Source organism: Danio aesculapii, chromosome 12 (genome assembly GCF_903798145.1).
Source record: "Danio aesculapii chromosome 12, fDanAes4.1, whole genome shotgun sequence".
Lineage (NCBI taxonomy): Eukaryota > Metazoa > Chordata > Actinopteri > Cypriniformes > Danionidae > Danio > Danio aesculapii.
Window position 1 is genome coordinate 44758393 of NC_079446.1, and position 27044 is coordinate 44785436.

The window sequence follows — 27044 nt, forward strand, 5'->3', positions numbered from 1 at the left end:
TCATTTGCTCTCCTTCGGCTTAGTCCCTTTATTCATCAGTGGTCGCCACAGCGGAATGAACTGCCAACTATTCCAGCATATGTTATACACAACTGATGCCCTTCCAGCGAGATATATCCAGCTGCAGGCCCGCAGAACCACACACGATTGAGGCACACACAATCTGGCACACACAATCCAGGCAAACCATATTTGGTTACGGCGGATGTTAATGTTATTAACGTCTTCTTGGACATCGTCATCGATATATTTTGATATTTATGGTTAATAAATATTGTACACAATAAACAATAGTGTTTACTTTATTTCACAAGCATTACGATCGAGACGGGCGAATGGGGGAACGTTTCCGATCGCCATTCAATTATAATAGACTGAACAGACTGTTTTCTATCAGCCATCATTAATGATCTGACAGAGTCAATATAGCAGATACTCGCTGGCCTTGCTGAAAGATCTAAATTGGACAGGTTTAATTTATATAATGGATTCATTTATAATGAAGGAAATAATAGCAATTTAATATAGGCAATAATACATCTTTATATGTAATAAAAATATTTTTACATGTAATAAATGTATAACACTATATTAATACTCAAGCGATTTAATAGTGTGTATTTGCTTAATGTTCTAATAACTTTTTACCCACATTAAATACTGTAGTAATTTATAGTAAGCAATTTATTGTTTTTAAACCAAAATTTAGTAATAGAAACAAATTAACTATTAATAATTAATAAATAAAAGAACAAGTAAATGTGTATATATAACAGCTGTGACAGTTTAGTAAAAGATAGTCGTTTATAATCAGATAATCAGTTAAGATAATCAGCTTATAACTATATTATATATTGTTTAAATAATTAACTATAGTAATTTTAATGTGACACATTATTGTTTGCTTTTTATATTTTACAATATCATACTTGTTTAACTAAGTATGATAATATTAAGATCCTAAAATTAGTTTATTACACTTAATCCTACAATTAGGCGGTCTATTATGCTTTATTTGTGTATTAGGACACATGAATAGTCATAAGTGTCTTTAAACAATTATTTTTATTTACGTAATTTGAGTTCAGAAACTGCAGAGATGTTAAAATGATCATTACGATATAATAATAATGACTGAAAAGGGAAACCATATTTGTGAAATTCAATAGTTGGCGATAATGCTAAGGAGTTAGTTAGTTACCATATATGGTTTGCCTAAATCGTGTGTGCTAGATTGTGTGTGCCTGAATCGTGTGTGGTTCTGCGGTTCTGCAGCTGGATATTATTGCTTCCAGCTGCAACTAGTACTGGGAAACATCTATACACTCATTTACACTCATACACTACGACCAATTTAGTTTATTCAATTCACCTACTGTATAGTGCATATCTTTGGACTGGGGGAGACCGGAGAAGTGCTGAAGATCCGACGGGACCCAATCTAATGCATAATGTAGACAGAGTATTATCCTTTTATTATTCAGCTTCAACATCGCCTTAAGGCCAGATTGTGAGGAGAAGTGGCGAAACAAGTCCTGCAGAGCCTTTATCTTAATTTCGTTATTGCCAAATACCCGTCAAAATTTAGAATTGATTTTAATTTCACTTGTTAGGAAAGACTTATTTGGTCCCACTTTATATTAAGTGACCTTACTATGTACTTACATCAAAATATAAATACAATGTACTTACTGTGTTCATAATGTATTGCAGAACACTTCTGGTGCTCTTGAGGTGAGACACGGGTAAGATTAGAGACAAGCTTGGTGATATGGCCAGATTTAAAGGTGGTGGGGTGTAAGGGGTGGTCAACAGTGTAATTATTAATGTACTTACAGTAATTAATTACTGATATAATTACATGCAGGTATTTAATTAATCATAAGTGCACTGTAAAAACATGTTTTTACACAATAAGTACATGTAACAACTGACTAATTTCAGTGTAAGTGCATATTAGTTAAAGCCACTTAATATAAAGTGGGACCACTTATTTTTATTGGTGTGTTGGCTAATTTAAAGGCTAAAGCGCCGATCCGCGTCGCATAGCGCCACACAGCGACATACATTTCAGAATTTTAAACATAGGTTTCTTTCAGGGTACACACACCGGCGCCGCAAGTCGGCAGCTGTCAGCGGCGCCCAGCCACGAATCAGGACACTGTTCATATTCCTGCCACACCACAGAGTGCCATCTTATTAGTTTCATGTTAAATATCATGTAAATGTGCGCGTCTGGTGTGTGATACTTTTAACTATCATGTGCAAGCCATGTTGCGGCGCCGAGCAGCGCTTCTGGTGTGCGACCTACTTAAGTGTATGTATCTGGGCCTATTTAGAGTGCTGAGATGTTACGATGTTACAGAGGCTTATTTTATTTCTTTGTTCTAACTTCTAAGTGGCCTATACACTTATTATAAATAAATGTTAAAACACATATAAATGACTCATTCTTAAAAAAAGACAAGAGCTGTGTGCATGTGGACATTTAAATAATGTCAGGCTGTAAATGGGTTCGGGCTTTTAAATAGCTGTCAATCAAAATGTCCTTGTCGGGCTCGGGCTGAATTCTGTCAGGCCTATCTTTTATGGCCCAATTACAGATGTAGACCAGAGCACCCGGAGGAAACCCATGCGAATACAGGGAGAACATGCAAATTCCACACAGGAATGCCAACTGACTCGAACCAGTGACCTTCTTGCTGTGAGGCAACAGTGCTAACCACTGAGCCACCGTGTCACCCTTTATGAGTTTCTTTCTTCTGTTAAACACCAAAGAAGATATTTTGAAGAATGCTGAAAACCTGTAACCACTGACTTCCATAGTAGGAAAAACAAATACTATACAGGTTACAGGTTTTCACCATTCTCCAAAATATCTTCTTTTGTGCCCCCACAACCTACAGTAGTGGCTCTTTTTATTTGTTTCCTTGGCAGTTTTTGCTAAATAATAACTGAAACGAACATATTTAGACAAAACAGTGGCTCAGTGGTTAACACTGTGGCCTCACAGCAAGAAGGTCACTGGTTCGAGTCCCGACTGGTCCAGTTGGCATTTCTGTGTGGAGTTTGCATGTTCTCCCTGTGCTCTGGTTTCCCCCACAGTCCAAACACATGCGCTATAGGTGAACTGAATAAGCTAAATTGCCAATAGTGTATGTGTGTGTGTGTGTGTGTGTGTGTGTGTGTGTGTAAGTGTGAGAATGTATGGGATTTTCCAGTATTGGGTTGTGGCAGGAAGGGCATCCGCTGTGCAAAACATATGTTGGAATAGTTGGTGGTTCATTCCACTGTTGTAACCTCTGATAAGTAAGGGACTAAGCCAGGCATGGGCAAACTCGATCCTCGAGGGCCGGTGTCCCTGCAGAGTTTTGCTCCAACACTAATCAAACACACCTGAACACCCTAATTAGTGTCTTCAAGATCAGTAGAAAGCTACAAGCAGGTGTGTTTGATTAGGGTTGGTGCAAAACTATGCAGGGACACCGGCCCTCCAGGATCGAGTTTGCCCATCCCTGGACTAAGCCAAAGGAAAATAAATAAGTGAATGAAACATTTATTAAGCTTTATAATTACTAATGACAGTGATTATTAAAAAGAAAATCTCCTTAATGCATACGGTGATGTAAAATGCATTTCTAAAATGCCTCAAGCAGTTCTATAAAAGCATCACCACAACCATCTGTAAATAAATAACCTGTATACTGCATTTCAGTGATGTAAAATGTTTATCTTTATATATGGGAATGCAAAATATTTTGAGTTTATGGATTGGGATTTTTTGGCTCATTTGATTGGCCATTGGGCTACTTTTGCTTTGAAAACCTGGCAACCCTAGAAAGCAGTCACTCATTCACATGTAACTGAGCTTTTCATACCAAGGTTAGTCTAAACACCTGTAAATACCGGTGTATATAAAACGGTACAATAGTGTTAATAGTGATAATCCTATTCAAGTTTTAGTTGAGATGACACCACATATTACCCACGCGGTGTATTTTAAGGCACTTCAGGGGACCTTTAAACAGAATATTAGCAATCACAGACTCACAGGGGTGTGTGTGAGCACCAGATCTCTGAGGCTGAAGGTTTCACACAGCGTGTCTCCTTTAATCTCCACACTGAACTCGCCGTAAGTCACAGAGTCCTCAGAAGGCCAGTACTGAAAACACTTGTCCTGCAACACACACACACACATACACATACAGGAGAAATGACAAAGCTGACAGGATCTGCTCCTAATGTCCGCATTAAATAGAAGCTGCGACCATTTGTTTTTGTATTGTGACGCAGTTCCAAGAGAAACAGAATGTTAAATGAGAAAACAGTGGGCGTGGCTTGTTTTTTCTACAGTGAGCTGATTGGATGTAGTAAAGTAGGCATTTCATTCAGTAAGATGTGGAAAAGGGTTTAGGGAGAGTTATTAGTACCTAACAGACTCCTGCTCACCATTTCTGTTTGTTGTCAATATTATAAGCTGGTCTGTGATTTTTTTCTTTTTTAAATATTTCCCAAATGATGTTTAACAGAGCAAGGAATATTTCACAATATTTCCTACAATCTTTTTTCTTCTGGAGAAAGTCTTATTTGTTTTATTTCAGCTAGAATAAAAGCAGTTTTTAATTTTTTGAAAACCATTTTAGGGCTTGAGTGTCTACATACAGCACATTTTAGCTCTTAAGTGGCTATTTAAAATACTTTTAATGTTTTATATTTTGTTACAGATATACAGTGTCATCCTGCAACTGTTTTGCAGCATATGAAATGTCCCAAACACCATTTTTAACTGTCCAAAATGGGAAAAAAAAAATTTTTACTCTCTGATAGTCAAAGAAATCAATTTTTTTCATAGATTTTATGCATTAAAAAATTCAGGAAAAAGTGTTTTATGTAAATTCGGACCACGAGTCCACATATTTGGACATCATTTTTCTCTAAAAGTACATCATATCAAAAGATGATACTTAGGTTTTTATTCTAATTAGGTTCTAATAAGCCCAAATAGCAAAGAGAAATAAACAAATGCATGTAAATAAAACACCTTGGGCCTTAAGAGGTTAAGGTCAATATTAGTAGTTCCCTTAAGCAATATTTGCTCCCGTTTGTCTACAGAACAAACCACTGTTATAGAATGACTAATAATTCAGGAGGGCTAATAATTCGGATTTAAACTGTATTTATTTTCGTGTATGTGCACACATGTTTTTATGTATATACATACAGTTGAAGTCAGAATTATTAGCCCCTCCTGAATTATTAGCCCCCCTGTTCAATTTCTGTTTAAGATTTTAAGATCAACACATTTCTAAACATAATAGTTTTATTAACTCATTTCTAATAACTGATTTATATTATCTTTGCCATGATGACAGTACATAATATTTGACTAGATATTTTTCTATCCAGCTTAAAGTGACATTTAAAGGCTTAACTGGGGTAATTAGGTTAACTAGGCAGAATAGGGTAATTAGGCAAGTTATTGTATAATGATGGCTTGTTCTGTAGACTATCGAAAACAAATCTAGCTTAAAGGGGCTAATCATTTTGACCTTAAAATGGCTTTTAAAAAAATTAAAAACTGCTTTTATTCTAGCTGAAATAAAAGTAAGATTTTCTCCAGAAGAAAAAATATTATGAAATTTCCTTCCTCTGTTAAACACCATTTGCAATATATTTGAAAAAGAAAAAAAAATTCAAAGGGGGCTGATAATTCTGACTTCAACTGTATGTATTTGCATGTGTGTGTGTTTATACCTGATCTCTCTCCTGCAGTTCTGTCAGCATCACGATCGAGTGACACTTCCTTTCCCACGCCATCCTCCAGAAATCATCCACAGTGTGAACCAGAGGACCCTGTGTGGCGATGTAGTAGTCCTTCTGCCGGTAGCCCTGAAAACAAACACACAGATCTAAAATATAAAAACACAAACTTATAAAGCATCAAAACACAAACTTATAAAAGTTTATTAACCCCTGTGTACTGTTGGGTCATTTTCATGCACTCTGGGGTGATTTTGAGTCTTAATTTGGCCACAACTTTCTCTGTATTTAAGCAAATGGAATGACTTTTAATTTCTAATCACTAACAAACTGGGGTATATGTACTACCCTTTTGTTATGTGAGGCTGTTTTTGCCCCAATTGACTTCCATTATAATGATATATTTTGATTGCAAAGCCATGACAGCATATAATCATGCATTCTTGATTGTTACTGGTTTTCTATGTTGGAAAAAAATGCTTCTACCGTTGATCATCAGATGCAAAAAGCATAGTTTCTGCCTTCTAAATGGAGTGTGTGTGTGTGTGTGTGTGTGTGTGTGTGTGAGTGTGTGTGTATGTGGGCGTGTAAGAGAGACCTTTGCACACTTATCTTGATATGTCTGGAAAAAAATCCAAATAAGCAGCTCAGCTCTCAGAACATAGTAAATAACAGTAAGTATAGTAAGTGTATTTATTCCCACACAATACTCTGCTGTTTTACTCCATAGAACCCCATATAAAACCAGAAATCTTTTTTTGCACAGGTTTATCTATATGGTTAATGCTGAAACTGATGATCAACAATTAAAAAGACACATTTTACCTCTTCCCAGCATTGAAAACCAACAACAATCAAGAATGCGTGATTATATGCTCTCATGTCTTTGCAACCAAAAAAATTGTCATTATAATGCAAGTCAATGGGGCAAAAACAGCCCCTAACATAACGAAAGGTAAAACAGTACACAAGGGTTAGGAAATACATGGTTTAAACTGAAGTCTTTTTTGAGAAATGATTAATTTTACAATTATTTATACATTTTTTTTATATTATTTGACTTTTTATCTATTATGCATTAATGTGATGACCATTTCTCAGTAAATGTAGACAATAATGTTTGGTGCATTTAAAGAAAACAGTTTCATTAAACAGTCATATCCATTAAAATAAGATTTTGGTCACCTAACATCTTTAGGAGTAGAAAGATAATACACTTTAAATGAAACAAGTTACTGCAAAAATGCATGCAATAATAATTTATATTATTTTTATATTTATAAATTATAATATTAATTTATATTATAAGTCATATTCAGGGTTCATCCACATTTTACTACTAAAATTCCATGACTTTCCAAGACTTTTTCAGAACTTTCAAGTACATTTTCATGACGTAATGTTTCATGTAATGTCTACATATACATGGTAAATAATAAGAAAAACAACGACGTTCAAATGTATTACAGCATATAATAGAACATGCAACAATCTATTTTGTTTACATTTGTTTTTATATCTATATAAAACTGATTTTGATAAAGCTTACACAGCACTAACAATGACAGAGCAAGTTTTGGCCAAGGACAGAAAAGAAGTAACGACAACTAACCTCTATTCAAGTTAGGGCTGCACAATATATCGTTTCAGCATCGATATCGCAATGTGTGCATCTGCAATAGTCACATCGTTCACTCAAAAATTACTAACCATTTTCATAACACCCTTCACTTGTTTCAAACATTAATGAACACAAAACTAATATAATTGAATAACTCCTACAGTATTGAAACAAGTGAAGTGTGAGTAAATAGAGAGTACATTTTAATCTTTGAGTAAACTGTCCCTTTAAGGCCTGAGACTGTGTGAACATTTTAATATTTCACATTTTAAAACATCCGGCCACAAGAAATGCTTTGTAACTTTAATAAAGATTAAATAATATACAGTGAAGACTATGCAGTGTTGATTATTCAATATCTGTACCTGAATAGTGAATACCTGAAAACTATTAATTCACTTTTATCTTTACTATATTTTATCTATGCTTGTAATTTATTTGTTATATATTATTCGAGATTCACTCCTCTACAAAATCCCCCCAATCAATCCAAATAAACCTGTTAACCTGTCTGGTGAAATTGTATTCACATCGCAATATATATCACAGAAATATAAACTATGGTAATGTCAGATTTTCCCAATATCGCGCAGATATTTGTTCAACTAATTTCCATGACTTTTCCAAAACTTTGTGGGGTTTTCTGTTTTTCCAAAACTTTTCCAGGCCTGGAAAATGCCATGTCAAAATTCCATGACTTTTCCAGGTTTTCCATGACCGTATCAATCCTGTATATTAGTTATTTTAAATTAAATTACATTTTTACTGTATTTTCATTCAATAAATGCACCCTTGGAGATCGTAAAACTTTAAAAATCTTACAAAGAAAATATATATTTTTAATAAAATTCCATCACAAAGCACCTGTGAAACTTAAATACTCACATCAATGAAAGATGCGTTGATATAATCCGTGAACTCCTGGCCTCTTTTCATGGACAGGATCACTCGATTGAAATCATCTGAACACACGGATGAGAAAACCCATTAAATGACCCGACTGACCTCTAGCATAAACTCTGGGTGTTTTGAGCTGCGTGTCTCTCGATTACAACCGAAGGCAGAACAGGAAAAGGAAGAGAGATTTCAGATAATCTTCCTTGTAAACAAAGCCGAGCAGCACAACAACATACAACTGACAGCTGCAAACGAGTTTATTCAGATGACAAATCTCTCTGTTAGACAGGGTTTATAGCTTTAAAGACATAAAAACTGTTTATAGATGATCAAGTTTACTGGAAAATAAGTTGTAGAGGATCTAAACTGCATTGAAAAGAAAATATATGAATGAATAAATCTTGGATTACATTCAACAATTTATCTAGCAGAAATCATTTGTATTTTAATTTTAGTAATATAATAATAATAATAATAATAAAAATAATTCTTTACATTTATATAGTAATTTACTGGTTACTCAAATAAATATTATTATATTATAAAGAAATATAAACAATTATATTATATTATATTATATTATATTATATTATATTATATTATATTATATTATATTATATTATATTATATTATATTATATTATATTATATTATATTATATTATATTATGTCAATAGAAAATTTTCCTATTAAATTACTTCCAAATTAAACAATGTATATTGATGTTATAAATATTTTAAAGCATTTTTAAATGCAAAATTTTGAAATGTTAAAATAAAAATCAAATTTTCTATTATTTTTTTCTATTTTTTGTCTATATTACATTATATTATATTATATTATATTATATTATATTATATTATATTAATATTTTTATATTATATTATATTATATTATATTATATTATATTATATTATATTATATTATATTATATTATATTAATATTTTTATATTATATTATATTATATTCATATTTCTATATTATATTATATTATATTATATTATATTATATTATATTATATTATATTCATATTTTTATATTATATTATATTATATTCATATTTTTATATTATATTATATTATATTAATATTTTTATATTATATTATATTAATATTTTTATATTATATTATATTATATTAATATTTTTATATTATATTATATTATATTATATTATATTATATTATATTATATTATATTATATTAATATTTTTATATTATATTATATTATATTATATTATATTATATTATATTAATATTTTTATATTATATTATATTATATTATATTATATTATATTATATGCATAATTTTGTAATGTTTTAATTTCTATTCTTTAATTTCCATTTTCTTTAAAATAAATTTATATCATATTATATTATATTTTATTAATGCAATTTCAAATGTTCTTATAGATTTTCTTATTAGTTAAACTGTATATTGATGTTAACATATTTTTAAATGCATAATTTTGTAATGTTTATATATATATATATATATATATACATATATATATATATATATATACAGTATATATATATATTATTTTTTATTTTTTCCCATTTTTTTTATATGACATTATATTATATTCATTCATTCATTCATTCATTTTTCTTTCGGCTTAGTCCCTTTATTCATCAGTGGTCACCACAGCGGAATGAACCAACTTATCCATATTATATTATATTATATTATATTATATTATATTATATTATATTATATTACATTATTCATTTTCTTTTCGGCTTAGTCCCTTTATTAATCTGGGGTCGCCACAGGGGAATGAACCGCCAATTTATCCAGCATATGTTTTACGCAGCGGATGCCCTTCCAGCCGCAACCCATCACTGGGAAATCCATTCACACTCATTCGCACACATACATACACTATGGACAATTTAGCCTACCCAATTCACCTGCACCGCATGTCTTTGGATTGTGGGGGGAAACCCACGCAAACGCAGGGAGAACATGCAAACTCCACACAGAAATGCCAACTGACCTAGCCGAGGCTCAAACCAGCAACCTTCTTGCTGTGAGGCGACAGCACTACCTACTGCGCCACTGCGTTGCCCTATATTATATTATATTATATTATATTATATTATATTATATTATATTATATTATATTATATTATATTATATTATATTATATTATATTATGTTATATTATATTATATTATATTCATTTTCTTTTCGGCTTAGTCCCTTAATTTATCAGGGATTGCCACGGCAGAACATGCAAACTCTCCACAGAAATGCTAACTGACCCAGCCATGACTCGAACCAGCAACCTTATTGCTGTGAGGCGATTGTGCTACCCACTGCGCCACCATGTTGCCCTTTATATTATATTATATTATATTATATTATATTATATTATATTACATTATATTATATTATATTATATTATATTATATTATATTATATTACATTATATTACATTATATTATATTATATTATATTATATTATATTATATTATATTATATTATATTATATTATATTATATTATTTTATATTATATTATATTATATTATATTATTTAAGTTACAGTATATTTAATGCAGAAGATATTAAGATAAATGGCATAATTAATAATAAAATGGCATGTGAGATGATCTTGGAATAACTCACATGGAATAATCTGAAGAACTCTGTTTTTCTTCATGTTGGCAGGCAGGTTCCCCGTCCTCATGTTTTCCTTCATAATACGCATGTTTGTCAGTTTCTGAAAAAAAAAATTTAATTTAAATAAAAATCCATTAAAAATCGTCCAAATACAGATAATAACTGCTCTAAACCTGATCATGCTTAATAAGCAGATGATACACTTGTTTAAGTACAGCACATGTGTTAGCCTATTTTTCTTTATCAGAGTAACATGATAAATGACATACAGTGCTCTTCATAAACGAGGTACAGATGTTGCCATACGGTACAGATAAAACAACCTCGTCTTTATCTAGTTAAAGATATTTTATGTATGACATTTCTGTTCGAATATAAATAAATCAAATCAAACAAAACACTGTATTTCCACATACAAAAATACATTTATACACATTAATCAATCGTAGAGTCAGAGGTATGTTGCTTGACCCATTGTTTGGTTTCATCCCAGAAACTGTATAGTCAGATTTTTTTAAGGTCTCGTGACAACCCTGTGCATGTGTGAAAAGTCAGAAAAAGCAAACATTTCTCAGAAAGGAAAAAGTAGAACAAACTCTGACACTTTTTTGACCAAAATACTATATATAAAATGTGTTTTCTTCATCTCGTGCAGCAGAAGCACAAGTGCTACAGTTAAAAAGCTACATCTTTATTTACAGCGTGTGAATAGTAAATGAGCTAAGTGTCCCACTTGCATGTTTCAATACTCTTGAGTGAGTTTTTCCTTAAAAAAAGCTAAATAATCTGCCACTGGAACAAGCAAAATAATCTTGTTTTTCCTTTCGACATAAGATTATTTTGCTGACCCCATTGGCAGATTGTTTTGTTAGTTTCAAGAAAAAATTCACTTCATTTTGGCATATTATTTCTTAAAACAAGACAATATGTTTTGCTTGTCTAGAAAATGCTTCTTGATTTAAGAATTTTTAGATATTTGGACTAGAAACAAGATAAAAAATCTAAGTAGGACAAACAATTTTTGCAGTGTAGTGTGTATATGTAAAGATGCTGATTGAGTGATGAGTGTGAGTGAAGATGCGGACCTTAAACTCCTCCTCGAGGCCGACGCGGTCCAGCGGAGCATTGGTGTTGTGCAGTTTCTGCAGGTGTCCTTCAAGAGAAGAGACGTCCAGCTCTGTGTCTCCATATAGAAAATACTCCAGCAGAGCCTGATAGACGAATGAGTACTGCAACTACACACACAAACACACAATTACACAAAAACACGCAATCACACGCACAAACATGTTCTCACAACAAACATACACAGACACAAACATGTACACAAACACAAGAACACAGACACACAAACACAGAAAAGACATGTACACACACACACACACAAACATGTACACAAACAGACAGATACGTACACACAAACACACACGCATAAACATATGTGCATACACATACACCGACACATACACAAACACACACACACAAATATGAACACATATACAAACACACACAAATAAACACACAGATACATGCGCATACACAAACCCACATTTACACGCATTTACAAACACACACAAACACATAAACAAATGCAAACACACAAATTCACACATGCACACATATATACACACAGACACATGTACACAAACACAGGAACACAGACACACAAACACAGAAAAGACATGTACACACACACACACACAAACATGTACACAAACAGACAGATACGTACACACAAACACACACACATAAACATATGTGCACACACGTACACCCACACATAAACAAACACACACACACACACACACACACACACAAATATGAACACATATACAAACACACACAAATAAACACACAGACACACGTGCATACACAAACCCACATTTACACACATTTACAAACACACACAAACACATAAACAAATGCAAACACACAAATACACACATGCACACATATATACACACAAACACAAAGCCACACAAACGCACGCACACACAAACAGATTTCATGTATTCAGTCTATCCTAAAATGTGTGTATATTGAGACAGTGTGTGTGCTGAAGAACAGAGAAGCGCGCTCACGTCTGTCTGGATGAGCTGAGATCTCTGTTCACGGATGCGGGACACGAACCCGAACACGTCCACCTTCTGCTCCGTGTGCATCATATCAATCATGCCATCAATGACGATGAAGGTTCCTGTCCGGCCCACGCCAGCACTGATGGAGACACACAAACATTTTTATTTTCTGTGAATTATCCTGAAGACATTTTCAGCACGACTCTCCTTAACTCTTTTTCATAAGGAAATAAAAAGTAGATTTCCTAGAATTGTAGTTTCTAAAATACAAAGTGATTAAATACTCCATTATATACTGAATAAACATAGACATGCAATACATTATGTTTAATTAATCAAATTTATTGTTGCAGTGTGGTGGCACAGTGGGTAGCGCTGTCGCCTTACAGCAAGAAGGTTGCTAGTTTGAGTTGGCATTTCTGTGTGGAGTTTGCATGTTCTCCTCGTGTTGGCGTGGGTTTCCTCCGGGTGCTCCGGTTTCCCCCACAGTCCAAACACATGCACTATAGGTGAATTGGGCAAGCTAAATTGTCCGTAGTGTATGTATGTGAATGAGAGTGTATGGTTGTTTCCCATTGATGAATTGCAGCTGTAAGGGCATCCGCTGCGTAAAACATATGCTGGATAAGTTGGCGGTTCATTCCGCTGTGGCGACCCCTGATTATTAAAGGAACTAAGCTGAAAAGTAAATGAATGAATGAATGAAATACATATAGTTTTTTTCTCATTCATTTCCCACTTCATTTTATCATGATCACATTGGTTAAAAGCTCCACTCCTAAAAACGTCTTTCAATGTTTGTTTGAATATTTGTTAACAATGTCATGTAGCTAATATTATTATATTTCTTTACTTCTTTATATATATATATATATATATATATATATATATATATATATATATATATATATATATATATATATATATATATATATAAAACCAAAATATATAAATAATGAAAAAAACAAAACAACATTTTTTTGATTAAAAACAAAACAAAAAAACATTTTATTTTTAGATAAAAATATATACAATTATATACTTTTAAGTTATTTTACTTTTTATGAAAGAAAATCCAATTATATACATACATTTTTGGGACTGGAGAATTAATGACTAATTATTTTATGATCTACATTTCATTGTTAACAAATAACCAAACTGTACATCGTACCATTGCAGCTGGAACAGCATCCGCTGCGTAAAACATATGCTGGATAAGTTGCCGGTTCATTCCGCTGTGGCGACTCCAGATTAAGGACTAAACCAAAAATAAAATAAATGAATGAATGAATATATATATATATATATATATATATATATATATATATATATATATATATATATATATATATATATATATATATATATATATATATTTTTTTTTTTTTTTTTTTTTTTTTTTTTTTTTTTTAAATTCCTATTTATAACAGGAATATTATATTTGTGCATATACATTAGATTAGTCAGTGCTGAAGTCAAATCTGGAGCTTATCTAACAAAATAACTTACGATAACGGTCCAAAAACTAGTACAGCCAAATTTATATTATAGAAAAATATTCAATACAAATTTACAAAAGACAAAAAAAATTAAAAATCAAGAGAAGTTAAAAATAATAAAAAAAAAAATAGTTAAAATTTTGCAGATTGTACATTTTTTTTGCAATATTTTGCTTGAATTTAATTGTATTATCTTTCGATTTCTAAATATGTTTGGTGACTAAAATATTATTTTAATAAATATATCTGTTTAATAAATGTGTTTTGTTTAAACGCACAAAAATACATTCCCTATATTCACTGAGAAATAGATAAAAACATTCATTTTCAAAATGGGCTATATATATATATATATATATATATATATATATATATATATATATATATATATATATATATATATATATATATATATATATATATATATATATATATATATATATATATATGCTTGATTATTTGTTAACAATGTAAAGTAGATCATAAAAATATTAGTCATTAATTCTCCAGTCCCAAAAGTAATTCAACATGCACGCATTAAAATGCAATAAGATAACTCTTTGCTGATGAAAATAACAGCCCTGACTGTTTCATAAAAAAATGAACAAGTAAATAAATATTTAAATAAATAAATTCAAATAATATTTCAATAACTGCAACTTGCACACTAAAATAAAAACACAATCACACTCATAGACAAGCACTTGCTTCTCTATTTGCCACACAAACACTGTCCTGTTCCTCCACCAGAGGGCAGCAGTGGTCAATCGAGATAATCAACAAACTCTCTTTTGTGTGTTGTTGTTTTTAGGACAGAGAAACACAACAGACAGACCGACACACACACACACGCACACGCACGCACGGATGAGGAAAACACAGACTAGCTATTGTGTCTCCAAACCCAGACCTGACCTACATCACTGCACTTCATGTGTTTGAGCAATCAGCTAATTCAAATCACATGCTAATCGCTCTGAATAATGTATATCATTGTGTGATGCATAAATCATGCATGCGTGAGCGACGCTCTCAGACTGACGCATGAGGGTCTGCGGGGTCACAAAAATCATTACTGTGGGTGGAACTTATGCTAAACGTGTCCTTTCACCAGCAGATTTACATTCAAATGCGCACTTCACTGCCACTTTGCTAAACTGAGACAAAGTTTGAGGAAGTTTGATGACGATACTTCAATGTCAAGTCAAGCTTTTTAATAAGAGACTGTATAACTGGTTGTATATTGTTTCTGTCATGTACTATAATTGCATCTGTGTCTTTAAGACGGGAAACGGGTGGCATGATGGGTAGTTTTGTAATGTTACGGGGTTCATACACACAATTAAAGAGTGCTGGTATAATGTTAACCTGCGTGTGGCTGATTTAATTCTGAAGTATGTGCGATCTATAAATGAATATTTGATGATAAGACACACATACATAACAGTATCTTTAGTTTGAAATGAAATACACATATGAAGTGTGATGTGTTGTGAAGCTTTTTTTTGGTCAAGCAAATGTTGTGGCCACAAAACCACAGTGACAAAATGACAAATATTTGGCAGCAAATATAATTATTTTAGATTTCTTTTTTATATGTTCATATTTTAACTAAAATATTTTCTGTTTTCAAAATAAAAGTACATTAAGAATATATTAAATACACAATTACACATTACATACACACATAGGGCTGCACAGTGGCGCAGTGGGTAGCACGCTCGCCTCACAGCAAGAAGGTTGCTGGTTCGAGCCTCGGCTGGGTCAGTTGGCTTTTCTGTGTGGAGTTTGCATGTTCTCCCCACGTTCGCGTGGGTTTCGCGTGGGGTTCTACGGTTTCCCCCACAAGCCCAAAGACATGTGGTAAGTGAATTGCGTAGGCTAAATTGTCTATTGTGTATGTGTGTGAGTGGGTGTGTATGGATGTTTCCCAGTGATGGGTTGCAGCTGGAAGGGTATCCGCTGTGTAAAAACATGTGCTGGATAAGTTGGCGGTTCATTCCACTTTATAAGTTAGCGGTTCATTCCGCTGTGGTGACCTCAGATTAATAAAGGGACTAAGCCGAAAAGAAAATGAATGAACACACACACAGAGATAAACACACTTTTTTTTTATAACTGATGTATCCATAAGTTGGTTTATGTTTATTTTATAGTCTAGAAAGGAATATTTACAATTAGAATTGGATAAATTAATTGATTTACATCACTGCTTATATAAACTTCCATATACACTCACTGGCTACTTTATTAGGTATACCTGTCCAACTGCTTGTTAACACAAATTTCTAATCAGCCAATCACATGGCAGCAACTCGATATATTTAGGCATGTAGACATGGTCAAGCCGATATGCTGCAGTTCAAACCGAGCATCAGAATGGGGAAGAAAAGTGATTTAAGTGACTTTGAATGTGGCATGGTTGTTAGTGCCAGAAGGTCTGGTCTGAGTATTTTAGAAACTGCTGATCTACTGGGATTTTCATGCACAACCATCTCTAGGGTTTACAGAGAATGGTCTGAAAAAGAGGAAATATCCAGTGAGCGGCAAATGCCTTGTTGATGTCAGAGGTCAGAGGAGAATGGCCAGACTGGTTCCAGCTAACAGAAAGGCAACAGTAACTCTAATAACCACTCGTTACAACCGAGGTCTGCAAAAGAGCATCTCTGAACACAACACGTCCAACCTTGAGGCAGGTGGCTACAGCAGCAGAAGACCACACCGTGTGCCACACCTGTCAGCTAAGAACAGGAAACTGAGGCTACAATTCACACAGGCTCACCAAAACTGGACAATAGAAGATTGGAGAAACGTTGCCTGGTCTGATGAGTCTCGACTTCTGCTGCGACCTTCGGATGGTCGGGTCAGAATTTGGTGTCAACAACATGAAAGCATGGATCCATCTTGTCTTGTATCAACAATTCAGGCTGGTGGTGGTGGTGTAATGGTGCGGGGAATATTTTCTTGCCACATTTTGAGCCCATTAGTACCAATTGAGCATCGTGTCAACACCACAGCCTACCTGAGTATTGTTGCTGACCATGTCCATCCCTTTATGACCACATTGTACCCATCTTCTAGCTACTTTCAGAAGGATAACGGGCCATGTCATATAGCGCGAATCATCTCAGACTGGTTTCTTGAACATGACGATGAGTTCACTGTACTCAAATGGCCTCCACAATCACCAGAACTCAATCCAATAGAGCACCTTTGGGATGTGGTGGAATGGGCGATTCACATCATGGATGTGCAGCCGACAAATCTGCAGCAACTGTGTGAATATTTCCAGTAGCTTGTTGAATCTATGCCGCGAAGGATTAAGGCAGTTCTGAAAGTGTACCTAACAAAGTGGCCAGTGAGTGTATATACTTCTTTCTTTTTTTCATTCATTAATTTCTTTGTCTCAATTTTTATCAACAGTGTTATATAGATAACATAATTATTTTACTTTTTTATAAACGTTTTAATATTAAATTTATACCTAAATACAAAATAAATGTAAAACAATTACTACATTCATAAACAATAATAATAAAAATAAATATTTATATTTTGACAATAAACATGAAATACACAATAAATTATATACAAATAACTCATTTGTTGCTATAATTCCTATAATAATATAATTTCCATAATTCCTGTATGCAAACATTTGTAATTTATTTTGTAGTAAAAAATATTTCAATATAAATAACTGGATAAATAATTTGATTTCACATCCCTTATATTTTAAAATATATATACCTAATTCCTTTATTAATTTATTAATTTCTTTGTTTGATTATTTGTAACATTATTAGTCATTAATTCTCCATTCCTAAAAAACTAAATAATTCAACCTGCATAAACATTTCTGACTGTAATGCAATTAAAAATAATTAAATTGGTAATATCTTTTAAAACACTAAAATGTATTGTATGTATAACACATTTCTCTGAGATAAAACCATGCACACATCACACACACGTTCACTACTTGTGCATATTAACATGAATATCTTGCACCTAAATAGCTTCACACTTCACACTAACGCTCAGACTTCACAGCAGAAGTGTGTGTTCACACACAACTCTATATTTATCCTGCTTTAAGAGCACATAAAGCCAAACCTGCAGTGCACGACGATGGGTCCGGCGTACGATGGGTTCACATGCTTCACCTTCTTCAGGAACTTCAGCATCCCAATGGGGGAAAACGGCACCCCGAAATCTGGCCAGCTGGTGAAGTGGAGCTGAGTGACCAGACGAGGGCTTTTACTGCCGTCACTGGCCTGCTGAAACAAGAATACACAAAAATATACTGTTTTATACTATTTTATTGACCTTATTGTTCATGTACGAGCGGGCGCTAGGGGCTGAACTACTTTAGATTTTTGGATTTTTGACTTTTTTGTTATTAATGTTGAGTTGACTAGTCGCTGGTAAACACAAGATGCTAATATTTTGCAACATGCCACAATTATGAAGCATAAAACATATGCTCTTATGCCGTTTAAAAAGCTCATAACTAGGTCCACACAGAATCTGCATGCACAGAATTCTGCAGATTTCCGCTGATTTTTAGCCTATCATTGATTCTGTTTATTTACTTGTGTAAATATGTGTACATTTATATTTATTCAGTTTTTTAAATTAATTTCAGTAATATTATTGACTAACATGAAAATATTCATATGATTTATTTACAATACACTGTGTAAAGCAGGGGTCACCAATCTCGGTCCTGGAGGGCCGGTGTCCCTGCAGGATTTAGCGCCAACTTGCCTCAAGACACCTGCCTGGGTGTTTCAAGTATACTTAGTAAGACCTTGATTAGCTTGTTCAGGTGAGTTTGATTAGGGTTGGAGCTAAAATCTGCAGGACACCGGCCCTCCAGGAACAAGTTTGGTGACCACTGGTGTAAAGTAATATTTTCAAAATTTTAGTAGATATATTATATGAGAGACTTGCTTTGTTTACCAAATAAAGTGGATCTAATTGGATTTGCATTGTAAACATTAAATAAAAGTTAAACAGGTATTTCTTTTTGTTTAATATATTAAGGTTTTAGTTATGATACTCCCAAAATCATTTCGCATAAATCCGCAGATTTTTTTTTCAAAAGTCTGCGCAGAAATAGAAAAAAATGTCCACGATTCCGTCTGGCCCTACTCATAACACATTGAAAAAACAATGCAACACTACCAATCACTACCAATCACTTATTTTAGTGTAAAACAAATGCACTGTCAACATTTTATTTTGTTAATAATGCAACATTAGCACGGGCAGGGCCGGATTAAGAATACATTTGGCCCTGAGGCTATAGCAAGTCCAGGGACCCCATTTATTTTATTGCCTCACAAAAGTATATATAAAAAGGGGCAAAGTTTATAAAAAGGAGCAAAGTAACCATTCATAAAAAGTTTCAGTTCATTTAGACTTAAAGCACAACCGAGTGTATTTACTTAAGACAGATACTCTGCAATGATGGATAACAGTTTGTGTAGGCTATTTGCTTTGTTCGCACACTGTCTTGGTTATATTATGTAATGGAAAGATTGCACAGGCACTTTATAAGTCCATTCAGGATGATTCCGCCCATCCCGGCTTTGGTTACTACATGCACAAGTTAATCAGTGATGAATACAGTTTGAATGGTAGTTTTTGTTCTACGACTTGATTAACCTACTTTTGACAGCTTGAGTCTTGCGATAGTCCTGAAATTAGGGACTGTCCTGGTAAAAATGGGACATCTGATCACCCTTATGGGGTACTTAAACAGGGCTATTCAATATTCTGATACAGCAGGGACAGTGCCTCACCTGCCATCATGAGATGTATCATGATCATGATCTGTGTTATAGATGTTTTTATCTGTTCTTAATCATTTTTATTATTTGTTTTTATTTTCTTATACTTGTCTCTTTTATTCCTGTTTATGTGACACACTTTGAATTGCCACTGTGTATAAAATGTGCTAAATAAATACACTTGCTTGCCTATAGATGCAATTTTTGTATGATTCAATTGATTTCAATGCTTTTAATAATCAAAATTGCTGTTTTTTATGTATTTCCAGTTCAATTACAACACAGGAAGCGAGGTGAGGCAGCCTGAGCTGTGCCTCATGCCAGATTGTGGAATCCCCTTCATACTGGCTTGAGCGCGTGCCTTTTGCTCACTCAGTCTTTGCTACCAATGTAATGCTTCATTAAAATGTTTTTATACATTGTAGACATATTTTATGTCCTCACTTTGCATATAATAGGTAATGTATTTCACGAATGTCTATCACTTATTTAGTGTTAGGACCTGACATAAAGCCACACTGAAAAGACACGAGGTTAGGCAGGCAGTAGCTCTGCCTCAACGAAGAGGGCGCTCGTGAGCTCATGGTTATTCTTGTTCAGTGGTTGCTCTTCTTCTACACAGTAAAGTTCAATCAGAGTCTGTTATTTTGTGTTTTTCTCTGACTGACTGCAAAAATCCTGGATGTGACGTTAATATGTCAGCTCAAAAATTTCTCAAAATTGAACTTTCAATCAAAATGGAATAAATAATTGACGACCAATGCTGGAGCTAAAGGACGGGACAAAAGAAAACACAATAATTTCAAAGTAATTCAAGTCATTTCAAAACTTCACCAGGAATGTTTAAGGTAAGACCAGTGTGTCAGTCCTGTGTGTGTGTGCTTCCGTGTGAGTTTGTGAGTTAGGGAGAGAGAGAGCGCATCCGCCGTGGTGCTGTGTGCATCGCTTGTTATAATTGTCTGTAGCGTCCACCTTCTTGTTGTTGTTTTTTGGCAGGCATACTGAATCGCTAAATATTTTACATTCTTCCTTGGCCCAATATGTATCTGCCATGTGTACAGAAATACTGCTGATATTATATATGTAACACAATCAGTAGTTGGCAAATATATTGGGTGCATATATTTGTAAATATGACCCTGAAAGAGTCGTGCCTCACCAGCCACAATCCTCACCGCATGTCACTGGGCTACAGCCACTCTGAGCCCCAGTTTAGCAGCGTCATTGTTTTTAATTGTTTTTTAATTTAATTTTAATTCTTCAGTCTCCTTCCGTGGGCGCAGGAGCTTCAGCCCCACCTAGCCCTTATGTTAATCCGGCCCTGAGCACGGGCTAGGTCTAGTGCTAAATAAATGCAGTAAACACATTGATGATCGCACAATCTACTAAGAATGCAACAGTAACAGATATTTTAATGCAGAAGTATTGCATACGTGGCAAGTTATGTCATAGCAACATAATGCAACAAAGACAACTGTATTTGTGCATAACAGCATGAGATAATACAAGATGATGTGTGGATATGAGAGCATTAAGACTTACATATTGCACACAGAATTTGCGTATGGTGTAATCCACCAGAACGGTAAAGTCTTCCACAGCGACGCGCACATTACCGTACGTCCAGCAGCCCTGATCCGGCCAATACTGATAACACTTATCCTGCAGAGAAAAACACACACAGAAAATGATTACTTAAAAGGTAAAATTCTAAATAACGAGTTTTTTTTTACTCGTTACTGTTTTTAATATAAAATTATTCAGTCTCTAATATACAGGGTGATTCAAAAAGAATACCACAACTTGGAAAATTGAGAACTCTGCAAAGAAAAAAAAGGAGAGCTAAGATCTTTCTGTCATTGATTAAAGGAAGCTCTGAAGTTTCATTTTGGTTGCTCATTTGGTTGCGAGGAGCACTGTTGGCCCATATAACCTTCCTTTCTGTTGTTAATGCAAAGATGGCGACTGCTCAACAAGCTTTGTGTGTTATCGAGTTAGGCAGAAGTGAATCGACAACAGTTGTTCAGTGTGCATTTCAAACCAAGTACAGTTTTTCACCTACTGATAAGTGGTGTATCAAACCTTGGTGTAAACAATTCACAGAGAAAGGGTAACACCTCATTAGCACTTATCTGTTCGTGCCTATTTGAACGAAAGGTATCTAAAGCAATGGATCGGCCACCAGGCAGCTTATGACAGAACACTTCATCACTGGCCTCCAAGAAGCCCTGACCTCACCCCCTGTGCTTTTTATCTATGGGGTATGTCAAATATATGGTGTTTCGACCACCTCTACCAGCTAACATTGAGGAACCAAAAGAACAAATAATTATAGCTATACAAACTATTATGCCCGAGATGCTTCAGAGAGTGTGGAACGAGTTCGAGTATTGTGTTGATGTCACTCGAGTGTCTAGACATATTGAACATCTATGAACTTGTTGTCTACTGGAAAAAAAACTTTGTTAAGCACTCCTCACATTGATTAATTACCCAAGGTTCCATCATGTTTCTTTGATTAAATACAGATTTTCAAACTTGCTGTATTTTTTTTAAATCACCCTGTATTTTACTTTATTTCTTTTTTAAAATGTTTTTAAAAAATTTTAACACAATACTTTTTTGTCGTGTATCAGATAAAATTTTTGTGCATAGAATTTTCAAATGTCATTTTTTTATTAATTTTTTCTTTATTTCTGCTGCAACAATTGATTTTATTAACTAATACCATTATCTAATATAGCTAATTTGTTACTATTTAAATATGCATTTATTTTTTTTTATTTTACAATAGATAAAAATGTTAATTTATCTGTTAAATATAAAATATTTTACAATGTTTTACTGTAACAAAAACAATAAAAAAGTGAAAAATCAAATAAAATGCAAATATTGAATGAAAAAATTGTGGTGAAAAATAACTTAATAAAATAAGTTTAAAAAAACTAAAATTATAAACTTGAAATTAATAAAAACCTAAATAAAAAAAATAAAAGACTAAATAAAATAAAAAAGAGCACACAATTAAATTACAAAAAATTATGAACTCTAAATAATAAAATAAAAATAACATTAAATAAAATAGTCAAAAGCACACAACTAAATTATCTAAATTACAAAACACATTTTGTCTTGTATCAAATATAAACGAGTCTATTTTGCAGATTTTTTAAATAGGCCCATTTTAAAATAATTTTACATGTTTGTTATTGATTATATATTAAATATTTTACAATATTCAAAAACGTGAAAATCAAATAAAAAACAAATATTGCATGAAAAACTAGTGATAAGAAGTAAATAACTTGAAATAAATAAAAAAAGGATACATTTTTTTAAAAATAAAATAAAATTTAATTAAATAAAACAAAACAAAAAATAAAATAAAATAAAATAAAATAAAATAAAATAAAATAAAAAAAAATAAAAAATAAATAAAATAGGCTCACAATTAAATTACAAAAAAGATGAACTGGAAATAAACAAAAACTAAACTAAACCGCACAAAAAAGCACACAATTAAACAAAGTAAAAATATTATATAAATACTTAAAATATAAATATTAATAAATTAAATAATTTAAAATGAAAAATCAAATAAAATGCAAATATTGAATGAAAAAATTGTGATGAAAAATAACTAAATAAAAACTGAAGAAAAGAAAAGAAAACAAAGCACACAATTAAATTACGCAAAAAACCACACTAATTATCAACAACAATAGAGCATGAATAAGCAGTATTTAAATAACTCTGTAATAACACTGATCTGACAGTCCATTATCAGTTAAATGACAAATAAAAAGTTTGGCAAAAGCATGACAGTTTGCGCTGATTATAAAAAACCAGAAAACACGACACAAGGTCAAACCATGCAGTTGTGCAGATAAACAAAACCGCATTACATGCCAATCCAGCGCAGTAAATCTGTGCAGCTGAAAGTGCATTAGAGAAGTAAAGGTGATTTATCTAATCTGTCAGTCAGCATTAGCCAATCTCTACTAATGAGAGTTCACACACTAATTAGGTTAAAGCCAGAGAGAGCTTTATCAGCCATTATTAAAATCATCGATTCCAGGCCGATCTTAATCTCCTGTGCGCTTGCTGGCGTATTGATCGGCAGAACATCAGAGAGCGGACAAAATACACACTCACACACACTTCTACACATCAGCAACACACTGCATTTATTTAACAGACAATTTATTCACCGCCAGGTATTATTTTACAATGTTTTCTGTACCAAATTTATCCAAGTAAAAATTAAATCAAATATTAGGTGAAAAAATAACTTAAGATGAAACTAACTATTAGAAGAAAAAGTAACATATGTTAAAGTCATACAGGGCGACATGATGGTTCAGTGGGTAGCATTGTCGCCTCACAGCAAGAAGGTCGCTGGTTTGAGTGCAACACTGGGTCAAGTTGGCATTTCTGTGTGGAGTTTGCATATTCTCCCAGTGTTGGCGTGGGTTTCCTATGGGTGCTTGGGTTTCCTAATAGTAGTTAACCTAATTAACCTAGTTAAGCCTTTATATCTCACTTTAAGCTGTATAGAAGTGTCTTGAAAAATATCTAGTCAAATATTATTTACTCTCATCAAGGAAAAGATCCGTAAAGCAGTTATTAAAACTGATGTTTGGAAATGTGTTGGAAAAAAATAAACAGGGGGGGGGGGGGCTAATAATTCTGACTTCAGCTGTATATGTTCATACAATTTTCTAAAAAAATTTAAATAATAAAAACTCTCAGAGATTTAAGATGCTGATGACTGTTAAACGCGTCCTAACAGGCTTGTGAAAGGGGTCCATATTCTAGTATTCAGCTTAGAGTGCAATTTTAACTAGGTTAATTATGGTGATTTTCATGATTACCAGCGATCTCTAACCACCAGAGGTCGCTGGTAAACACTCACCTTCACAATAACCTATGGACTACAAATCCGCCATTCATGGACAACATTTTCATACATGCACTCCGTTCACAAACACACATGCTTCCTCATTTTGACTGATTACACTTGCACCACCTGAGGATTGTCAAAGACTGATTACAAACAACACACACACTCCCTGCCTTTGCCGAGTCTTGTTTAACTGTAAAGTGACATTACAACGCGTTTCCCTTAGTCTTGTTCCTCCGTGTTTTGATCTTTGCCTGGTTTCCCTTTCTCCTTGTCTGCCGCCTGTCTACCGACCTCTCGCCTGTGTTTGACTATGATTCTGGACTGCCGTTATACATCTGTTTGCACCTGTGTTGACCATTGCCTCCCTGACTTTGAATAAACCTGCATGTGGATCCAAAACTCAGTTGTCTCTGTCACTCCCCGTGTTACAGGTGATAAGGCAAGTTCGATCATTACACAACAGTCATTGGTCTGTTCTGTAGCCAATCTAAAAAATATATCTCTCTCAGTGGGGCTAAACCTGCTTTATTCCAGCCAAAATAAAATTAATAAAACTTTATCCAGACAAATAAAAATGTCCTTGCTCTGTTTAACATGACTTAGGGAAATATATTTTAAAAATTCATAAATTCACAGGAGGGCGAATAATTTTGCCTTCAACTGTATCTTCAGTAAACTGCAGTAACCCAGTCTCATATATTCAACAGCCTCATACAATCATCTCAAGAAAAGAAAGCAGAAATGCAGAAAAGGATGCTAACCTCTTTTCTTTCTTTCAGATTGGTTAGCATCACAATAGTGGATGATTTCTGTTCCCATATCATCCTCCAGAAATCGGCCGTCGTGTCCTGTTTGGGCCCTGAAACAAACAGCTCATTTATTCAACACAATAATCTCTGATTATAAGAACTGAAACTACTCGCCAAATCTTATTTTTACATGCAGGCGCTCTCACCTTGTGCTGCGATGAACTTATTTTTATCTTTATAACCCTGAAAGACAGAAAAACATGCACGGTTATGAAACCAGCATTTTAAAATATGCATCATATATGATAAAGATTATAACTATGCATCATCATTCATAATTATGTTTGTAATTATTTAAAAAACATGGCTGTTGTCCAATATTTTACATTCACTTGCTCAAGATGCTTATTGACTTGAATAAGAAAACATAAATCATATATATTTAATATGATAACAATTATACCTTGACTCAAATATGATGTGCACCATCATCTGTAATTATGTTTGTAATTATTTTAATAATATGTTTGTTGTCCAATATTTTACATTCACTTGCTCAAGATGCTTATTGATTTAAATGAGAAAATCATGTTTGAACAATAATGTTTGTCCCAATTTAAAACAAACAGGTTAATTCTCTACACTTTCTTATCGTTTAAGTATTTTGAAATAATGTCAAATCATTTCTATGGGGTCTGCATTAAATTAAATAGCCTAAATTAATTTCATTTGCATAAAAAAAAAATCACATAAAAGTTTGCATAAAAACATCACATTAAAAGTTCACATAAAAACATCACAATAAAATGTTAAAAATCACATTAAAATGTTAAAAATCACATTAAAATGTTAAAAATCACATTAAAAGTGCAATTTCAAATATATTTTATAAAATAAAATGCTGAAATGTGAATAAAATTATTACATAGATATTTAAATTATGTTAGATTTCATGACATTTTTGAGCTGTACTTCAATAATAAAATGAAATAAATATAATAAATAAATAAAAAAACATTTTTATATTATAAAATATAAAATGATTTATATATGTAATTGTCTGATTAACAAATGTGCACAAACAGTGATAGAAATATAAAGAATAAAAC

General features: G+C 32.9%; 1 protein-coding gene across 5 annotated transcripts in view; it reads right to left on the reverse strand.

The window, feature by feature from the left end:
* Window positions 1-27044, reverse strand: part of ptprea (protein tyrosine phosphatase receptor type Ea) — a 60029-nt gene that overhangs the window by 3509 nt on the left and 29476 nt on the right. For 4 of the 5 annotated variants that reach the window (XM_056469850.1, XM_056469848.1, XM_056469852.1 and 1 more), the window contains 10 exons: window positions 26142-26178; window positions 25948-26045; window positions 21823-21942; window positions 18599-18762; window positions 12984-13119; window positions 11988-12137; window positions 10909-11002; window positions 8267-8343; window positions 5755-5889; window positions 4052-4177 (listed from right to left, as the gene is read on the reverse strand). In XM_056469850.1, coding sequence (XP_056325825.1) covers window positions 4052-4177; window positions 5755-5889; window positions 8267-8343; window positions 10909-11002; window positions 11988-12137; window positions 12984-13119; window positions 18599-18762; window positions 21823-21942; window positions 25948-26045; window positions 26142-26178 — 1137 coding nt within the window. The remainder of the gene's footprint in view (window positions 1-4051; window positions 4178-5754; window positions 5890-8266; window positions 8344-10908; window positions 11003-11987; window positions 12138-12983; window positions 13120-18598; window positions 18763-21822; window positions 21943-25947; window positions 26046-26141; window positions 26179-27044) is intronic. The other variant, XM_056469849.1, reaches the window with a different exon arrangement.